Source organism: Bos grunniens, chromosome 8 (genome assembly GCF_055505025.1).
Source record: "Bos grunniens cultivar Pamir isolate PY7600 chromosome 8, Bosgru_T2T1.0, whole genome shotgun sequence".
NCBI classification, from domain to species: domain Eukaryota; kingdom Metazoa; phylum Chordata; class Mammalia; order Artiodactyla; family Bovidae; genus Bos; species Bos grunniens.
In genome coordinates, this window is record NC_141172.1 from 70,089,808 (window position 1) to 70,105,730 (window position 15,923).

A 15,923-nucleotide genomic window follows, 5' to 3' on the forward strand; every position below is an offset into this window, starting at 1 on the left:
TGGGAATTAGGGATCTACTAACCCTGGAACCTTGCCTCTGAGCCTCTGTGCACTGGCCTCTTGGGCTGGAACGCCACCCGCTCCGCAACCCAGCTTTCTCCTGTTCCTGCAGCGTTGCCGGGGCCTGCACGTGGGTCCACATGGGAATGGAGAGGGCCAGTACTCCCAGGCCAGGACTCTTTCGAGTCTAAAGCTCCACGTCCATCCCAAGGGAAGATGACCTGGCCTTGCTGGCTGTGAAGTGCGGGTAATGATAATGCCCATCCCTGGGGATTACATGAGACCATGGGCCCACAGGGTATGGCCAGGGTCTGGCCTACCACTGATCTTCAGTGTACAAGTACGTGCGTGCTCAGTCATGTCTGTCTCTTTGTGACCTCCTGGACTGTACCCCTCCAGGCTTCCCTGTCCATGGGATTCTCCAAACAAGAATATTGGAGTGGGTTGCCATTTCCTACTCCAGGGGATCTTCCCAACCCAGGGATTGAACCCACATCTCTTGCATCTCTTGCATTGGCAGGCAGATTCTTTACCACTGGGCCATCTGGGAAGGTTTTAATGAGTCACAGTTATTAAACAGACATTATCAAAATACATGACGCTACACGTTCCCCTTGCAAAGGGATAGCAGACCTCAAACATAAACTGAAGTATGTGTACAGAGACATGGATATCCGATTCTTTAAATAAAGAGCACTCTGCTCTTTGCTTGGGCCTCTCCAAGTCTGCGGTTCTGGGCTTGTGGGTGGAAAAGTGCTTGGCTGTCTGATTACCAGTCTCTGAAACTGACCAGGGAAACCTTCAGAGCCCCTCTGTGGTCACTTCCCTGCAGGTGTTGGTTCCTCCCAGGATTTTCTATAAGGTGGGGACCGTGGCCAGGCCCTGGGCTGGCTGAATGCCCTCCTAGGAAAGCTTTCAAGACAAAATGACACATTTCTGGTCACCCAAGGATCTAGCTTGAAAGCAAGATGGGTGGGGATGTGGGAAAAATAAGGTGAAGTCTCCGCAGGCAGGAGTGCGCCTGTGTGCCTGAAGGGTAGACACTGGGGATACAGTGACCCTGGGTTCCCCCACCAGTCTGGGCCCTGGCTGGGGCCTGCAGCTATTTGCAGGAAGGTGGGAGGCCAATGCGTCTTAGTTCCTGTCTCAGGGTGGCCCTTCCCCTGGACAGAGTACGTAGAAGCCCTGGGAAGTTGCTGCACAAACAGTCACTGGACAGGCTGTCTCTAGTACCTAACAATCTACCATTATAGGTTTATTTCTTTGCATTGAACATTGCCCCCTCTGCAGATCCTCTTCTATGAGGCAAACATTTCTGGGAGAGGCAAGTCACAGACATTTGTGAGTGAATGGCTCTTTACGTGATTGCTTTTAGCCCTGACAGCACAGGCCAAGATAGCCTGAGGGAGGGCACTGGGAGAAGCCAGGGTGGAGGTGCAAGTACAGCTCCAGAGACACAAGAAGTGTAGGCCGCCTTAGAGTCTGCACAGATTCCTGGCCTGAGGACCAAATCTGGCCTGCAGATGCCCTTTGATTTGCAAGTACCAGGTGCAGGACTCTGTGCCCTTTTAGACAGCCCGGCCTCCATGCCTGGGCACCATCAGCAGGAGGCTGCCTACCCATTTGCTCAGGCAGAGACCCCTCCTCCCATCAGCAGGGGCCTGGAGCCCCTTACGCGCCTCACCTGGAACAGGTAGTCTCCAGGAGGCACGTCGGTGATGTCGACCCACTGGCAGTCGATGTCATGACGGTACATGTCCCAGCAGCCCATGGTGATGCCCTGCTCACCAAAGTTGGCGCACTCGTAACTCTTCTGGATGTCTGCATGTGGAGACAGAGGGAAGCCCAGTCACCAGGCACCCACGGTCCCTCCACCGTGCTCCTCACGAAGGCCCCCAAGCAGCCTGCTAAGCAGAGGCGCATCTCCAGACCCCACCTTCAGCATCTCTCCCTTCTCCAGGCCCACAGCCTTGGCTGCCTCTGGACTCGGCAGCCCATCCCTGCTCTGCTCTGCTTTTGGTAGAATCCCCCCCTCAATTCCCTATCCACATCCCACTGCATCCTCCTCCATGAAGCCCTCCTGGGCCACTCTGGCCCACCCTGGCCTTTCTGAGGAATATCAGCCTGGGAATGAAGCATGCGCTATTCTGGGTAAGTTATGGTGTTTATTGTTGAGCCTGAGGTGGGGTCATCTGGTCTCCCCGAGGGCATCCGTTCTTGGATGTGGTCTCGGTCTGACCCATCTCTCTGACCCGTCCTGGGTCAGCCCCTTGTGTGGCACAGAGTGGGTGCTCAAAACCCATCTGCTGGGTGATTTCATGACAAGCCAGGGGCCACATCAACCACTGACATTTAGCACCCATTTACTGAGAGCCTGCCGAGTCTGGGCGCTACTCTTAAGTCCCAGCTGCCCTGAGAAGAGTCACTTGTCTCCTCTTGAGAGAGCTCGGTCAGGCCAGGATGGCAGGGGCACCCACAGTGGTCACTGTGCAGGTATGGAAGTGACTGGGGGTGTGGGTGGGGTGCTGCCTCTGCCTGGGGCAGTCAAGAGAGTCTGGGAACCTCAAAGTGGGGCTTTGAGCTTGAACTGGAAGGTAAAAACCTGTGGGGCTTGTGTGTCTGTGTTGGACACAGAGAGAAAGTGTGGCAGCCAGAGCGGGAGGGGACTGCGTGTCAGGTTCAAGGGTTTGAGCCTCACAGGGGAGACCCACCAGTGGACCCACTGGATCCACCAGTGCCTGTCAGCATGACTCTGGGGACCCAGGTGCCTTTATAGCCAGGCCTTGCCCACCCTATCCCTCCAGCCCCAGATGGTAGTCATGAGGTCTCCAGTGAGGAAGGTCCTGTGAGGAGTCAGCAGGGGCCAGGGTGACACAGAGTCCCGAGCCAGGCCTGGGATCCTGGCCGAATGAGCACACGCGGGAGCATCTGAGTCCCTCAGAATCTCCCTGGCCCGCCCTGTCCCCCGAATACCTCCTTCACATTCTGTGTCCTCCAAGCAGAAGCTAGCTTTGTGGCCCTCTGCCACCTTGGTGCCATTGAGGTTCAGCAGGTCGTAGTGGGTGAACACCTCCATGCTGTGGTAGTGCCTGGGGGCGAGAGGGAGGTCTGGATGTCAGTTTCTGGAAGGATTGCCACCTGCAAGCGATGGCCCAGCTGGCCATTCCCCTCTGGGGACATCTCGAGCAGAGCAGTGTGGTCCAAAGTGGTGGTGGAGGGAGAAAAGTGTGCAGTGGACAGGGCATTATGAGATGGGGGATGGGACAGAAGTGGAATCATGGCGCTTCCATGGGCTCCGGAGGGGGACAACCCACTACCTTCCCGAGCCTCAGTTTTTTCATCTGCTAAATGGGAATAATCATGTAATGGATGGGGTGCAATGGGAATTAATCAGATAAACTGATGAACAGGGGGCTCAGCATCAATAAGCTCAATAAATTAGGATATATTTAGTAAAAGGATGTAGCACCCTCCAGAGACCTAAAGTGGCTGTCACAGCTCATTCATACCTGGGCACTTTCTGCAGATGAATGCAAGTCACTCTTCGATGTCTTTCAGTTCAGTTCAGTTCAGTCGTGTCCGACTCTTTGCGACCCCATGAATCGCAGCACGCCAGGTCTCCCTGTCCATCACCAACTCCCGGAGTTCACTCAAACTCACGTCCATTGAGTCGGTGATACCATCCAGCCATCTCATCCTCTGTCATCCCCTTCTCCTCCTGCCCCCAGTCCCTCCCAGCATCAGAGTCTTTCCCAACGAGTCAGCTCTACGAATGAGGTGGCCAAAGTACTGGAGTTTCAGCTTTAGCATCATTCCTTCCAAAGAACACCCAGGGCTGATCTCCTTTAGAATGGACTGGTTGGATCTCCTTGCAGCCCAAGGGACTCTTGGGAGTCTTCTCCAACACCACAGTTCAAAAGCATCAATTCTTCAGCACTCAGCTTTCTTCACAGTCCAACTCTCACATCCATACATGACCACTGGAAAAACCATAGCCTTGACTAGACGAACTTTGTTGGCAAAGTAATGTCTCTGCTTTTGAATATGCTATCTAGGTTGGTCATAACTTTTCTTCCAAGGAGTAAGCATCTTTTAATTTCGTGGCTGCAATCACCATCTGCAGTGATTTTGGAGCCCCCAAAAATAAAGTCTGACACTGTTTCCACTGTTTCTTTAGAAAACGTTTAAAGTGGGAGTATGGTCGGGAGGGAGACAGAATGAAGAGGGGAAGAAAGGGTGGGAAGAGCAGGCGCTGATGAACAGGGAACACATGTGTCCCAAACTAGGTGATGGAGGCAGAAACTTGTGCTCCTGGCATCAAGAAAATTTTTTTTAAAAAGAGGGGGAAAAAGGGGCTTTGAGACCCCGTGGGAGGGAGAGGGTGACCGGCACATCCTCTAGAAGGGAGCAGAGAAGGAAGAGAGATTGTGCACCCCCGTGGCTCTTGCCCCGGATGAACATTTACCTAAGAGGGTCCCATCTCATCCCTCGGGAAGAATTGAGAACAGATGCAGGTTCTTGGAAAGGCCTGTGTTTGGTGCAGAGTAACATGGGAAACATGGCTTCCGAGAGGCCTTCCTGAGGGGCTTGGTGCCAGGCCCATCCTAAGCTGCTACACGTCTTATCACAAGTGGCTCCAAGTATTCGCACTCGCTCGTCTGTCATTCCAGCAACATTTGGAAAATGGGAGAAGGCACCAGGTGCCAAGGTTTGGGGAACAGAATCATGAGTTTTGTTTCCCTGTGACCTGAGTTCCCTCCGCAGGAAAGAGGGAATGATAGCATGACCCCCGTCAGGGGTTCTGTAAAGATGAACTAGGAGACGGACTTCCCTGGTTGAGTCCAGAGGCTAAGACTCCACCTTCCAATGCAGGGGGTGTAGGTTCAGTCCCTGGTCAGAAAGCTAAGATCCCACAGGCCTCGCGGCCAAAAAACCAAAACATAAAACAGAAGCAATATGGTAACAAATTCAATAAAGACTTTAAAAAAATAAATAAAAGTAAACTATTAACAGGAAAGAAAACATGGATTAGAAGTCACAGAAATGCCTAACACGGGGCTTGAGACAGAGGAACACTCAGTACCTGTCCACCCTCTCCTTACCACTGCTACTCCCCTGAGTGATGGAGTCCTGCTTTATTACTATCAACACCGCTACCATTGCTACGACTGTGTGTATTAGTCACTCAGTCGTGTCTGACTCTTTGCGACCCTATGGACTGTAGCCTGCCAGGCCTCTGTCCATGGGATTCTCCAGGCCAGAATACCGGAGAGGGTTGCCATTCCCTTCTCTAGGGGACCCATTGCTACGATTATTTCCTGGCCGACAGCAGCTTCCTCGCCGCACCCCCCCCACCCCACCCCCAGCCTTAGGTGTTTGCCCTCAGGCTGTCTCGGCTGGATGGGAACAGAAGAGGACAGAGAGAAGAGGAAAATTAAAAGGACAACTTTTCAGAGAGGAAATGAGAGGCCCTTTCCCCTTCTTCCTGCATTGGGCTGGTGCTATAAATAACGTCAAAAGTTCCTAACTTGGGCTTTTCCCAGGTCACTTGGGTTCCTGGGTAAAAGGATGCTGAGCCAGAGACCCATGGGGAACAGTTACAAGGATGCATTCTGTGGCAGTTGAAGGAATGACTTTGAAAGAGTCTATTTTGGCTTCTTGAAGGAGCAAGATGGGACACAAGGTCTGACTCACTGCCTAAAACATGTCTACCTCTTTCAGAGAGGGGTTTATGTTGCTATGTTTACTGGCTGGAAAGACTGAAGAGGAATAGGTTTATGTTCCGCTGTCTAAACAAAATGCAGACGGAGCCCACAGACAGACTCTTGTAAGGCTGACCTTCTCCTGCTGCCCATGCTTCCTGCAGACTTGATTTAAGAGTCTTCCCCGACTCTTCGTTTTTTCCCCTGTGGACACAGGGAGGGAAGCAGCTGGCTGGAGACTCATGATGCTAGCTAGCTGTGGTCCGGGAGCCTCTGTGTTTTACTGCTGGGGCGTGTGTGGACATCACCTCCCGGGCCACCTCTCCTCCCAGCGGGCTGGTTGGAAAGCCCAGGGGCACCCACCCTTCACCACCCACACTCACACCCCAGGAGATTCAGATCGAGGCTGCTGGGAAGGAGGGAGGAAGCATCTGGTGATCCAGGGACATTTTCTCATTTCAGGCTGAGCGTCCTAATCTTCAGAGGTCTAAGAGGTAGCCTGATCTATGGGATAAAGACAGGGAAACACCGGTTTGCAGAGATTCAGGAAGTCTAGGCAGGAGAGAACACCGGACACTAGCTCACTGGAGGCCGGCGGAGGTCGTTGCAACTTGGCGGAGAGGAAGGGTGATCTTCCACCGTGAGACTAGAGAGCGAGGTACACTAAGGCACGGCACCAGCCGAGGTACAGGGCTCTGGGTGGACACGCGGATGACAAAGACAGTCCAGAACAAGAAGTGAGGTTTGGGTATGTTCTTTGTTACCCTAGGTCATCTCGGGCCCGGATAAGACTTTCCGTCTGAGCATCAGCGCATGTTACAGAGATGCTTCACTCTTCTTCCTTTCTCATACCAGCCATGTGTCCCCCGGTGCCTCCAGGTTGGCCAGTCCTGACTGGCGTTCAGGTGTGGATCAGAAGATGCTCCCATTCCCATTTCAGAGAACATAGGGGCGTGTTCCAACCTCAGGAGGTGCTGCCACAAAAGGGCAGGAGCCCTTCTGCTCGCTCGGCCTTGCCCTTCCCCACCTGCTAGGCAGTCCTCGGGTGGAACAAAGCCCTCCCGCATGGGATGAAGGCCTCAGTTTGGCTTACTGAGGCCGCACTGAATCTGCAGGGCTCTGACCCAAAACATGGGCTGCTCTGCACATGGTGGCGGGGGTGGGGGGGGGATGAACGAAAGTCCCGCCTTTTGTAGCCGGGCCACCCGTGTGGGGGGGCGTGATGAACGAAGTCCCGCCTTTTGTAGCCGGGCCACCCGTGATCAGAGGGTCTGGCACCTGTGTTGGATATCCGTCTCCCTGCATCTCCAGCTCCCAGTTCCCCTCCTGAGGTAGGGGGCAAGGCAGGGTGCTGCACCCTGGGACACAGCAGGGGCTGAGAACCAGGAGCGGCGAGGCTGCTCTGTGACATCACGTGCCGGGTGAGCGGTGTGGCCCACTAGCTGGGGCGCAAGAAGCAGGAAGGGGACCCCCATCAGGATCATCAGTCAGGAGCCATGGTGATGAGAGAGAATGGCTCAGAGCATTTCCCTTTAGGCTGGCTCGTGAGGAGGCTCTGAGAGGGCTCAGTCTCTGAGCGTCGCCTTGTGTGTGCCTGCTCAGTTGCTAAGTTGTGTCCAACTCTTTGTGACCCTATGAACTGTAGCCTGCTAGGCTTCTCTGTCCATGGGATGTCCAGGCAAGAACACTGGAGTGGATTGCCATTTCCTTCTCCAGGGGATCTTCCTGACCCAGGGATCAAGCCCACGTTTCCTGCATTTCCTGCACTGGCAGGCGGGTTCTTTACGGCTTTGCCACCTGGAAGCCCCTGTGGTGTTTCATCTTAGCACTTTCAAAGACTATATCTCTGTTCCTCATCATAGCATCAGCTAAATTGGGAGTGACCATTTTGCAGACTCAGGCTAACTTGAGCCAGAGTTCTCAACTTTGACTTCACAGATGGGCTTTAGCATCTGTAAATCTGCTGAAACAGGGTGTAAAATCCAGAAATAATTTTTTTGAGTGGAGGATGGGTCAGTTCTCATCATGCTCCCAAAGGGACCCAACAGAGAGATTCAGGGCCAGGAGTCCTGTTGAAGGTCCTCCCACAGGTCCTGGAGAAGCTCCCCTGGAGCTCTGGAGGCCAGGCGTGGGGAGTTTCTTACACTCCCTGGGGTCTTGTGGTCAGAGGTTCTCAGCCACAGTCCAGGAGGGCAAGGCTGAAGGGACATATGCTTAGCCAGTGTGATCTTTCCCACCCATTCCTTCCAAACCGTTGATTGCAACATCTGTAAACAAAGAAAGGAAATAGACCACAGGAAAAGCAGGGTTTGGGGCGGGGAGGTCAGGGTGGCTTGGAGCTCCGGCTCAGAAGAAACACTTCCATGAGGTCACCGTGTGTATTCTTAGAGAAGAAACCATTTCTTGGAGAGCAAGCCTATGTCACAAGGAGAGCCCTACCGTGTGATGTCTGGGTGGAGCACCATATATGGGGCAGAGACTCAATTACCTTCTACTTATAGATCCAAAGGGCAGCGCTTCCGCCATGTATTCTCGGAAGGAAATCAGGCACCCATATGTCAGGGCTTTAATTTTACTCTCTGACTCCCTCCCTGCAGAAGACCTCCATGCTTCTATATAAAGACCCAAACATCTTTGGCTAATTAGGACTTTCAGGACATACCAAGAGTAATTGCAGTTGACCTTTGAACAACGCAGAGGTTAGGGGCACTGACCTCCGAGCAGTTGAAACTCCAAGAACTGTTATCTCAGCCTCAGAAACAAAGGAGCTCAGAAATGACTCACCCGAGGGCAGGAAACTGAAACTGCCTGGATAGAATCCGGACACAAGCATTTGATTCCACGTATTGTGATCTCTAATCGAACACAAACTTTTCCCCACACTGAGTTAATTTAAAAGCTATAAAATGAAAATATGTAGAGGTACTACGTTAATTGGAAAAGAAAAATTCATGTATAAAGGGACCCACGCATTTCAAATCTGTGTTGTTCAAGGGTCAACTACATAAAGGAATATTAGCACCCCCAAGTTCTATCACAGTCCTTTCTTTCTTTTTTTTTTTGATACAGACCATTTTTGACCAGATTATTAAATCTATTACAATAATGCTTCTGTCTTATGTTTTGGTTTTCTGGCCATGAGGCACGTAGGGTCTTAGCTCCCTGACCAGGAGCTAAGAACCTGCAACCCCCTGCATTGGAAGGTGAAGTCTTCACCACTGGGCCACCAGGGAAGTTCAAATTGTCCTTTCTTTTGAAATGGAGTGAACAACTCTATCCCTAAACAGTTTCAAATGTGACTAGGCCATAAATTATGACATGAAAAAGCAGCCCAACAGATTTGTGATGAAGACTAGGGGAAAGACAGGAAAGGGTTAGTTGCTCAGTCATGTCTGACTCTTTGCGACCCCATGGACTGTAACCCACCAGGCTCCTCTGTGCATGGGACTCTCCAGATAAGAATACTGGAGTAGGTTGCCATTCCCGTCTCCAGGCGATCTTCCCGACCCAGGAATGGAACCCAGGTCTCCTGCATCACAGGCTGATTTTTTTACTGTCTGAGCCACCAGAGGAGCCCTTCTGAAGACTGGGGGAGGTACCAGGAAGGGCACATACTGGGAGTCAGGCAGGCCCCAGTTAGGACCCCCATTCCCCAACTTCATCCTGGACAAGTCATGTGAATGCAGAGCCACGGCTTCCTGATTCAGAATAAGGAGGGTACCCTGCCTGGTACCTTTTTCTACCAACTCTAGTTCTTGTGTCCCTAACAGTGATCATCACACTTCAGAGCTGGAAGGACCTAGAGGTCAGCCAGACTGGGGCCTCTCAGACTGATGGCACACAATCCCTTGGGGACCTGTTAACATGCAGATTCTTACGCAATTGTCAATCTCCCAAGGGCCCTGGATTTGACACTGACTGCAGATGCTGCCAGCCCTCGTGGGGACCTGATGCAAAACTCTTGTAGGGATGGGAATTTAAGCACAGCGACCCTGCACTCCAGCTGGGTCAAAGTCTGTGGTCCCTCGGGGAAGGGGTGGGAAGGTGGCTGCCATGTTGAATGGCAGGGGCCTCCCTCTGTTCGTTTTCAAAACTGTTCACTCTGTTCCCTCAACCCACCCAGCTCAGGTCAGAGCAGCAAAATGAGAGCCAGCAGCAACAGACAGAGGGTTCTGGATTAGGGTGGGAATCAAGCAAAGGAACAAAAGGAAGGAGGTTGGGGAGCACAGGGAGATGAATGGCAAGGCTTCTGTTGGCTCCAGCTTGGGCTGGCTCTGGGGCTGTGCTCTGCTCTCATCCAGGAATTTATATAGCACTGGGAACAAGCCACAGACTGAGGGTGGGAAGGGACAGTGGAGGTCCCAGCTGACGTGGCCCAGATGGCCTGACATCATGCAGCTGGTTAGAGGCATGGCTGGGTTGAGAGACCAGGTCTCATGACTCCTGGGCCTAGAACTTGTGTCTCCACACTCACCCTCTTCCTAGAGACGTCCAACATGTAGAGCATACTGGTCTTTAAAATAACCCACATGCCACAAGTAGAGAGACTGCATGCCGCAACTAGAGAAGCCTGGGCACCACAACGCAGACCCAGTACAGCCAAAAATAAAGATAAAGTAGACTAGACTAGAATAAAATATATTTCTACATGAACTCAGCATCCAACACCTGCAGCACCCCAAGCTCCCTGCAGAGCACAAATGTGCTGAGAACACACCTGACACCATTGACTGAGGTCAATGGAGGGGCACTGGGTTCTCAATGAAGTTTGTTTCTGAGGTGTCAGGGGCAAGAAAGAGAGCAGGCTTGGAGAGGGTGAGGTGGGCCAGGGCTTCTGGGAGGGGAGAACGCTGTCTGCAAATGTAAAGGAGCCCTCCAGCTAGGGGGAGCCCTGCCACAGGACCATGTGGCTGCTCAGCTGTGTCTAAGTGGCCCTGTGAGTCTGCGTCCCATCTGGGTCCCGTGGGTTGGCAGGCTGGGGCAGGGAGGGATGGCTCACCTGTGGCAGTCATGCCAGATCCAGGCATGGCGCCCGTTCTTGGGTCGGAAGTCGGACTGGCCATTGTTGTGGATCTGGGAGGAGAAGCGTAGGAGCCGCCGGTAGCCCGTGGTGGGGTTGGTCTGGGCGGCCGAGGCCGAGAGGCAGTTCTCCTCCATGGCGCACTGCAGCATGAACATGGGCCGGTCCTCCAGGTAGGTGCTTTGCTGCACGATCTCTGCGTTGAGGACCAGGTCAGGGGCGGCTGGGAGCAGGGCAGACACAGGCTTCAGACAGGCCAGAGACCCCACGCCCCTTCCCACCTAGGTTTCCTCTGATTCTCGAGCAGTGACTGGCCTGCATGCCTGCCGAGCATCTGGAACTGGCTCTTGTGGTCTCCCCTATCCGGGTCAGGGATTACTACCCCCAACTCCTTCTCCCTTCTCTGAGAGCCCTGCTGGACACCTCTGCAGATCTCACTGTGTGCATGCATGCTTAGTGGTTCAGTGGTGTGTGACTCTTTGTCATGTTTGCAAAATATTGTCAGTAGTTCAATCTGGGTAATGGGTCCATGAGGCTTCATTATATTAATATTATTCTATCTCCTTTAGAATAATCCTGGAGTAACAGGCAAATTTGGCCTTGGAGTACAGAATGAAGCAGGGCAAAGGCTAATAGAGTTCTGCCAAGGGAATGCACTGGTCATAGCAAACACCCTCTTCCAACAACATAAGAGAAGACTCTACACATGGACAACACCAGATGGTCAACACCAAAATCAGACTGATTATATTCTTTGCAGCCAAAGATGGAGAAGTCCTATACAGTCAGCAAAAACAAGACCAGGAGCTGACTGTGGCTCAGATCATGAACTGCTTATTGCCAAATTCAGGCTTAAATTGAAGAAAGTAGGGAAAACCACTAGACCATTCAGGTATGACCTAAATCAAATCCCTAATGATTATACAGTGGAAGTGAGAAATAGATTTAAGGGACTAGATCTGATAGACCGAGTGCCTGATGAACTATGGCTGGAGGTTTGTGACATTGTAGAGGAGACAGGGAACAAGACCATCCCCAGGAAAAAGAAATGCAAAAAAAGCAAAATGGCTGTCTGAGGAGGCCTTACAAATAGCTGTGAAAAGAAGGGAAGCAAAAAGCAAAGGAGAAAAGGAAAGATATACCCATTTCAATGCAGAGTTCCAAAGAATAGCAAGGAGAGATAAGAAAGCCTTCTTCAGTGATCAGTGCGAAGAAATACAATGGGAAAGACTAGAGATCTCTTCAAGAAAATTAGAGATAGCAAGGGAACATTTCATGCAAAGATGGGCTCAATAAAGGACAGAAATGGTATGGACCTAACAGAAGCAGAAGGTATTAAGAAGAGGTTGCAAGAATACACAGAAGAACTATACAAAAGACATTTTCACGACCCAGATAATCATGATGGTGTGATCATTCACCTAGAGCCAGACATCCTGGAATGTGAAGTCAAGTGGGCCTTAGAAAGCATCACTACGAACAAGCTAGTGGAGGTGATGGAATTCCAGTTGAGCTATTTCAAATCCTGAAAGATGATGTTGTAAAAGTGCTGCACTCAATATGCCAGCAAATTTGGAAAACTCAGCAGTGGCCAAAGGACTGGAAAGGTCAGTTTTCATTCCAAGAAAGGCAATGCCAAAGAATGCTCAAACTACCGCACAACTGCACTCATCTCACACGCTAGTAAAGTAATGCTCAAAATTCTCCAAGCCAAGCTTCAACAATACATGTACCATGAACTTCCAAATGTTCAAGCTGGTTTTAGAAAAGGCAGAGGAACCAGAGATCAAATTGTCAACATACACTGGATCATCAAAAAAGCAAGAGAGTTCCAGAAAAACATCTATTTCTGCTTTATTGACTATGCTAAAGCCTTTGACTGTGTGGATCACAATAAACTGTGGAAAATTCTGAAAGAGATGGGAATACAAGGCCACCTGACCTGCCTCTTGAGAAATCTGTGTGCAGGTCAGGAAGCAACAGTCAGAACTGGACAGGGAACAACAGACTGGTTCCAAATAGGAAAAGGAGTACATCAAGGCTGTATATTGTCACCTTGCTTATTTAACTTATATGCAGAGTACATCATGAGAAATGCTAGGCTGGAAGAAGCACAAGCTGGAATCAAGATTGATGGGAGAAATATCAATAACCTCAGATATGCAGATGACACCACCCTTATGGCAGAAAGGAAACAAGAACTAAAGAGCCTCTTGATGAAAGTGAAACAGGAGAGTGAAAAAGTTGGGTTAAAGCTCAACATTCAGAAAACAAAGATCATGGCATCTGGTCCCATCACTTCATGGCAAATAGAAGAAAAACAGTGGAAACAGTGTCAGACTTTATTTTTTGTGTGTTCCAAAATCACTGCAGATGGTGATTGCAGCCATGAAATAAAAAGGTGCTTACTTCTTGGAGAAAAGTTATGACCAACCTAGACAGCATATTAAAAAGCAGAGACATTACTTTGCCAACAAAGGTCCATCTAGTCAAGGCTATGGTTATTCCAGTAGTCATGTATGGATGTGAGAGTTGAACTATAAAGAAAGCTGAGCACCAAAGAATTGATACTTTTGAACTGAGGTGTTGTAAAAGACTCTTGAGAGTCCCTTGAACTGCAAGGAGATTCAACCAGTCCATCCTAAAGGAAATCAGTCCTGGATGTTCATTGGAAGGACTGATGTTGAAGCTGAAACTCCAATAGTTTGGCCACCTGATGCAAAGAGCTGACTCATTTGAAAATACCCTGATGCTGGGAGGGATTGGGGGCAAGAGAAGAAGGGGACGAGAGAGGATGAGATGGTTGTATGGCATCACCAACTCAATGGATATGAATTTGAGTAATCTCTGGGAGTTGGTGATGGACAGGGAGGCCTGGCATGCTGCAGTCCATGGGGCAGCAAAGAGTCAGACACAACTGAGAGACTGCACTGAGCTGAACTGAATCTCCTTTAGAGTGGCTTGAGATTTTCCATAATAAAAAGCAGACAATAACAATGAATCGGGGCTTCTTTGGTAGCTCAGATGGTAAATAATCTGCCTGTAATGCAGGAGACCTGGATTCAATCCCTGGCTTGTGAAGATCCCCTGGAGAAGGGAATGGCAACCCACTGCATTATTTTTGCCTGCAGAATGCCATGGGCAGAGGAGCCTGGTGGGCTACGGTCCATGAGATCGAAAGGAGTCGGACACGACAGTGACTAAGACTTCTAACTTCTAACAGTGAAATCATGCTACCCATAGAGAGAACACTCTTAATACTTTGGTCTGATTCTTCTGGGAATTACAAATTCCCACCATGTGTAATACTGTATGAAGATTTGTACTACATACAATACTACTTGTATTAGTCTGTTAATGCTGCCTCTCTCAAAACATATCTTGACATATTCACTTGTTCATAAATATCCATTACAATATTTAATTGATAACCCTAACCTACACTTTATTTTTAAATTAATTAATTAATATTACTTATTAACTTTTGACCGCACTATATCTTTGTTGCTGTGTGGGGCTTTATCTAGTTGCGGAGAGCGGGGTCTGTTCTCTAGTTGCGGTTCTCAGGCTGCTCTCAGTTGCAGAGAATGGGCTCTAGGCGAGAGGGCTTAGTTGTCTGGTGGCATGTGGGATCTTTCTGGAGCAGGGACTGAACCCATGTCCCCTGCATTGGCAAGCGGATTCTTAACCACTGGACCACAGTTAAAGATAAAGCAGTGATAAACATCCTGTAGTAAATCTCCGTGTGTAACTTTAATCGTTTCTTCAGAATATATTTCTGTAACTTGCTGGGGGCAGGTTGCATGCTTTCAAGGCTCTGATATATATCCGGTTCTACCAGTTTCCCCTTGCACTGTTGCTCCACGTGAGAGTTTTAACCCAGTTACCTCTTTTAAAACAAGCTTGACCTATTCAATTAGCACAATGTACATAGCAGGTGTTAAAAAAAAATAATCACCAGTGGTTACAATCTACGTTTACTAAACAGTTATAGTAGAAGGATTAACTTCTTCGCCAAAGGATTAACTGTGTCTCTGTTTAAAAGTGAGATTCTACTGAACATTTCTAGTGTACCTCAATTCACAGGAATGTAGTATATGAATCATTTATGACAAGACCCAGGGACTTCCCGGGTGGTCCAGTGGCTAAGACCTTGCCTTCCGACGAAGGGGAGGTGGGTTCGATCCTTGGTTGAGGAACAAAGACCCAAACACCCCACATGCCTCGCAGCCAAAAACAAAAACAAAAAAAACATAAAAGCAATATTGTAACAAAATTAATAAAGGCTTTAAAAAAATGATCCACATCAAAAAAAAAAAAATCTCAAAACAAGCAAACAAACCTTCAAACCTAAGACCCATCCATCTTTTATTTTCTGATGCTTGCAAATTTCTGAGGTGAGTGTCTTCTATGAGCTTTGCTTCCCTCATGTTCATCACTGCCTGGAGCAATTCTGCCCAGTCTGGGTCCCCTCCCTGGCTGTGCATAGAGCCCAGTAGGTTTTCAGGATGCACAACTGCTGGTGCTGAGTGTTGAGTGCACAGTTTAATGAGGGTGTTGTGGCCTCTTTTCATGATCTGTACACTAGTCAGTACTTAATGGACAATCCCTTTGCCTCCCTCTGCGCTGGTCACTGGGGTCTCCATCAGGCTCTCTTCTTTCCGGGAGGAGGCCAGCCCTACCTCCGTCTCAGGAGTCTCAAGGTAACATGGCCTGACTTAGCTGGTAGCCCATTCTCAACACCTGCCATGGAATGAGATCTTGACCTTCCTAATACCCAAAGCATCCCCAACTCTGTGCGACGCTATGGCCTGTAACCCACCAGGCTTCTCTGTCCATGGGATTTTCCAGGTGAGAATACTAGAGTGGGTTGCCATGCCCTTCTCCAGAGTATCTTCCCAACGCAGGGATCAAACCTGGGTCTCCTGCATTCCAGGCAGATTCTTTACCGTCTGAGCCACTAGGCAAGCAAAAGGTTGCTAGAAGAATATATTTTCTCTTTATGAATAAAATATGAAGCCAGATCAGTGTTCCTGGCCCCAGTGGCTCTTCCTCCCCCTGCAGACTCTGACTGATGCCTTCAGCCTAGGCAGAGGGGTTCTTTGAGCAATAGCCCCATGAAGGTCATTTTTGGTCTGCCGTGAGCATGTGAGGGCCCTGTTGATCTCATAATTCTTGGTCCTCATAATGAAAAACTCCCC

General features: G+C 49.9%; 1 protein-coding gene across 1 annotated transcript in view; it reads right to left on the reverse strand.

Moving 5' to 3' along the window:
* LOXL2 (lysyl oxidase like 2) overlaps positions 1-15,923 on the reverse strand; it is a 113,165-nt gene that overhangs the window by 5,345 nt on the left and 91,897 nt on the right. The window contains exons 10-12 of the mRNA XM_086416444.1: positions 10,702-10,945; positions 2,974-3,089; positions 1,685-1,821 (exon numbers count right to left, since the gene is read on the reverse strand). Coding sequence (XP_086272570.1) covers positions 1,685-1,821; positions 2,974-3,089; positions 10,702-10,945 — 497 coding nt within the window. The remainder of the gene's footprint in view (positions 1-1,684; positions 1,822-2,973; positions 3,090-10,701; positions 10,946-15,923) is intronic.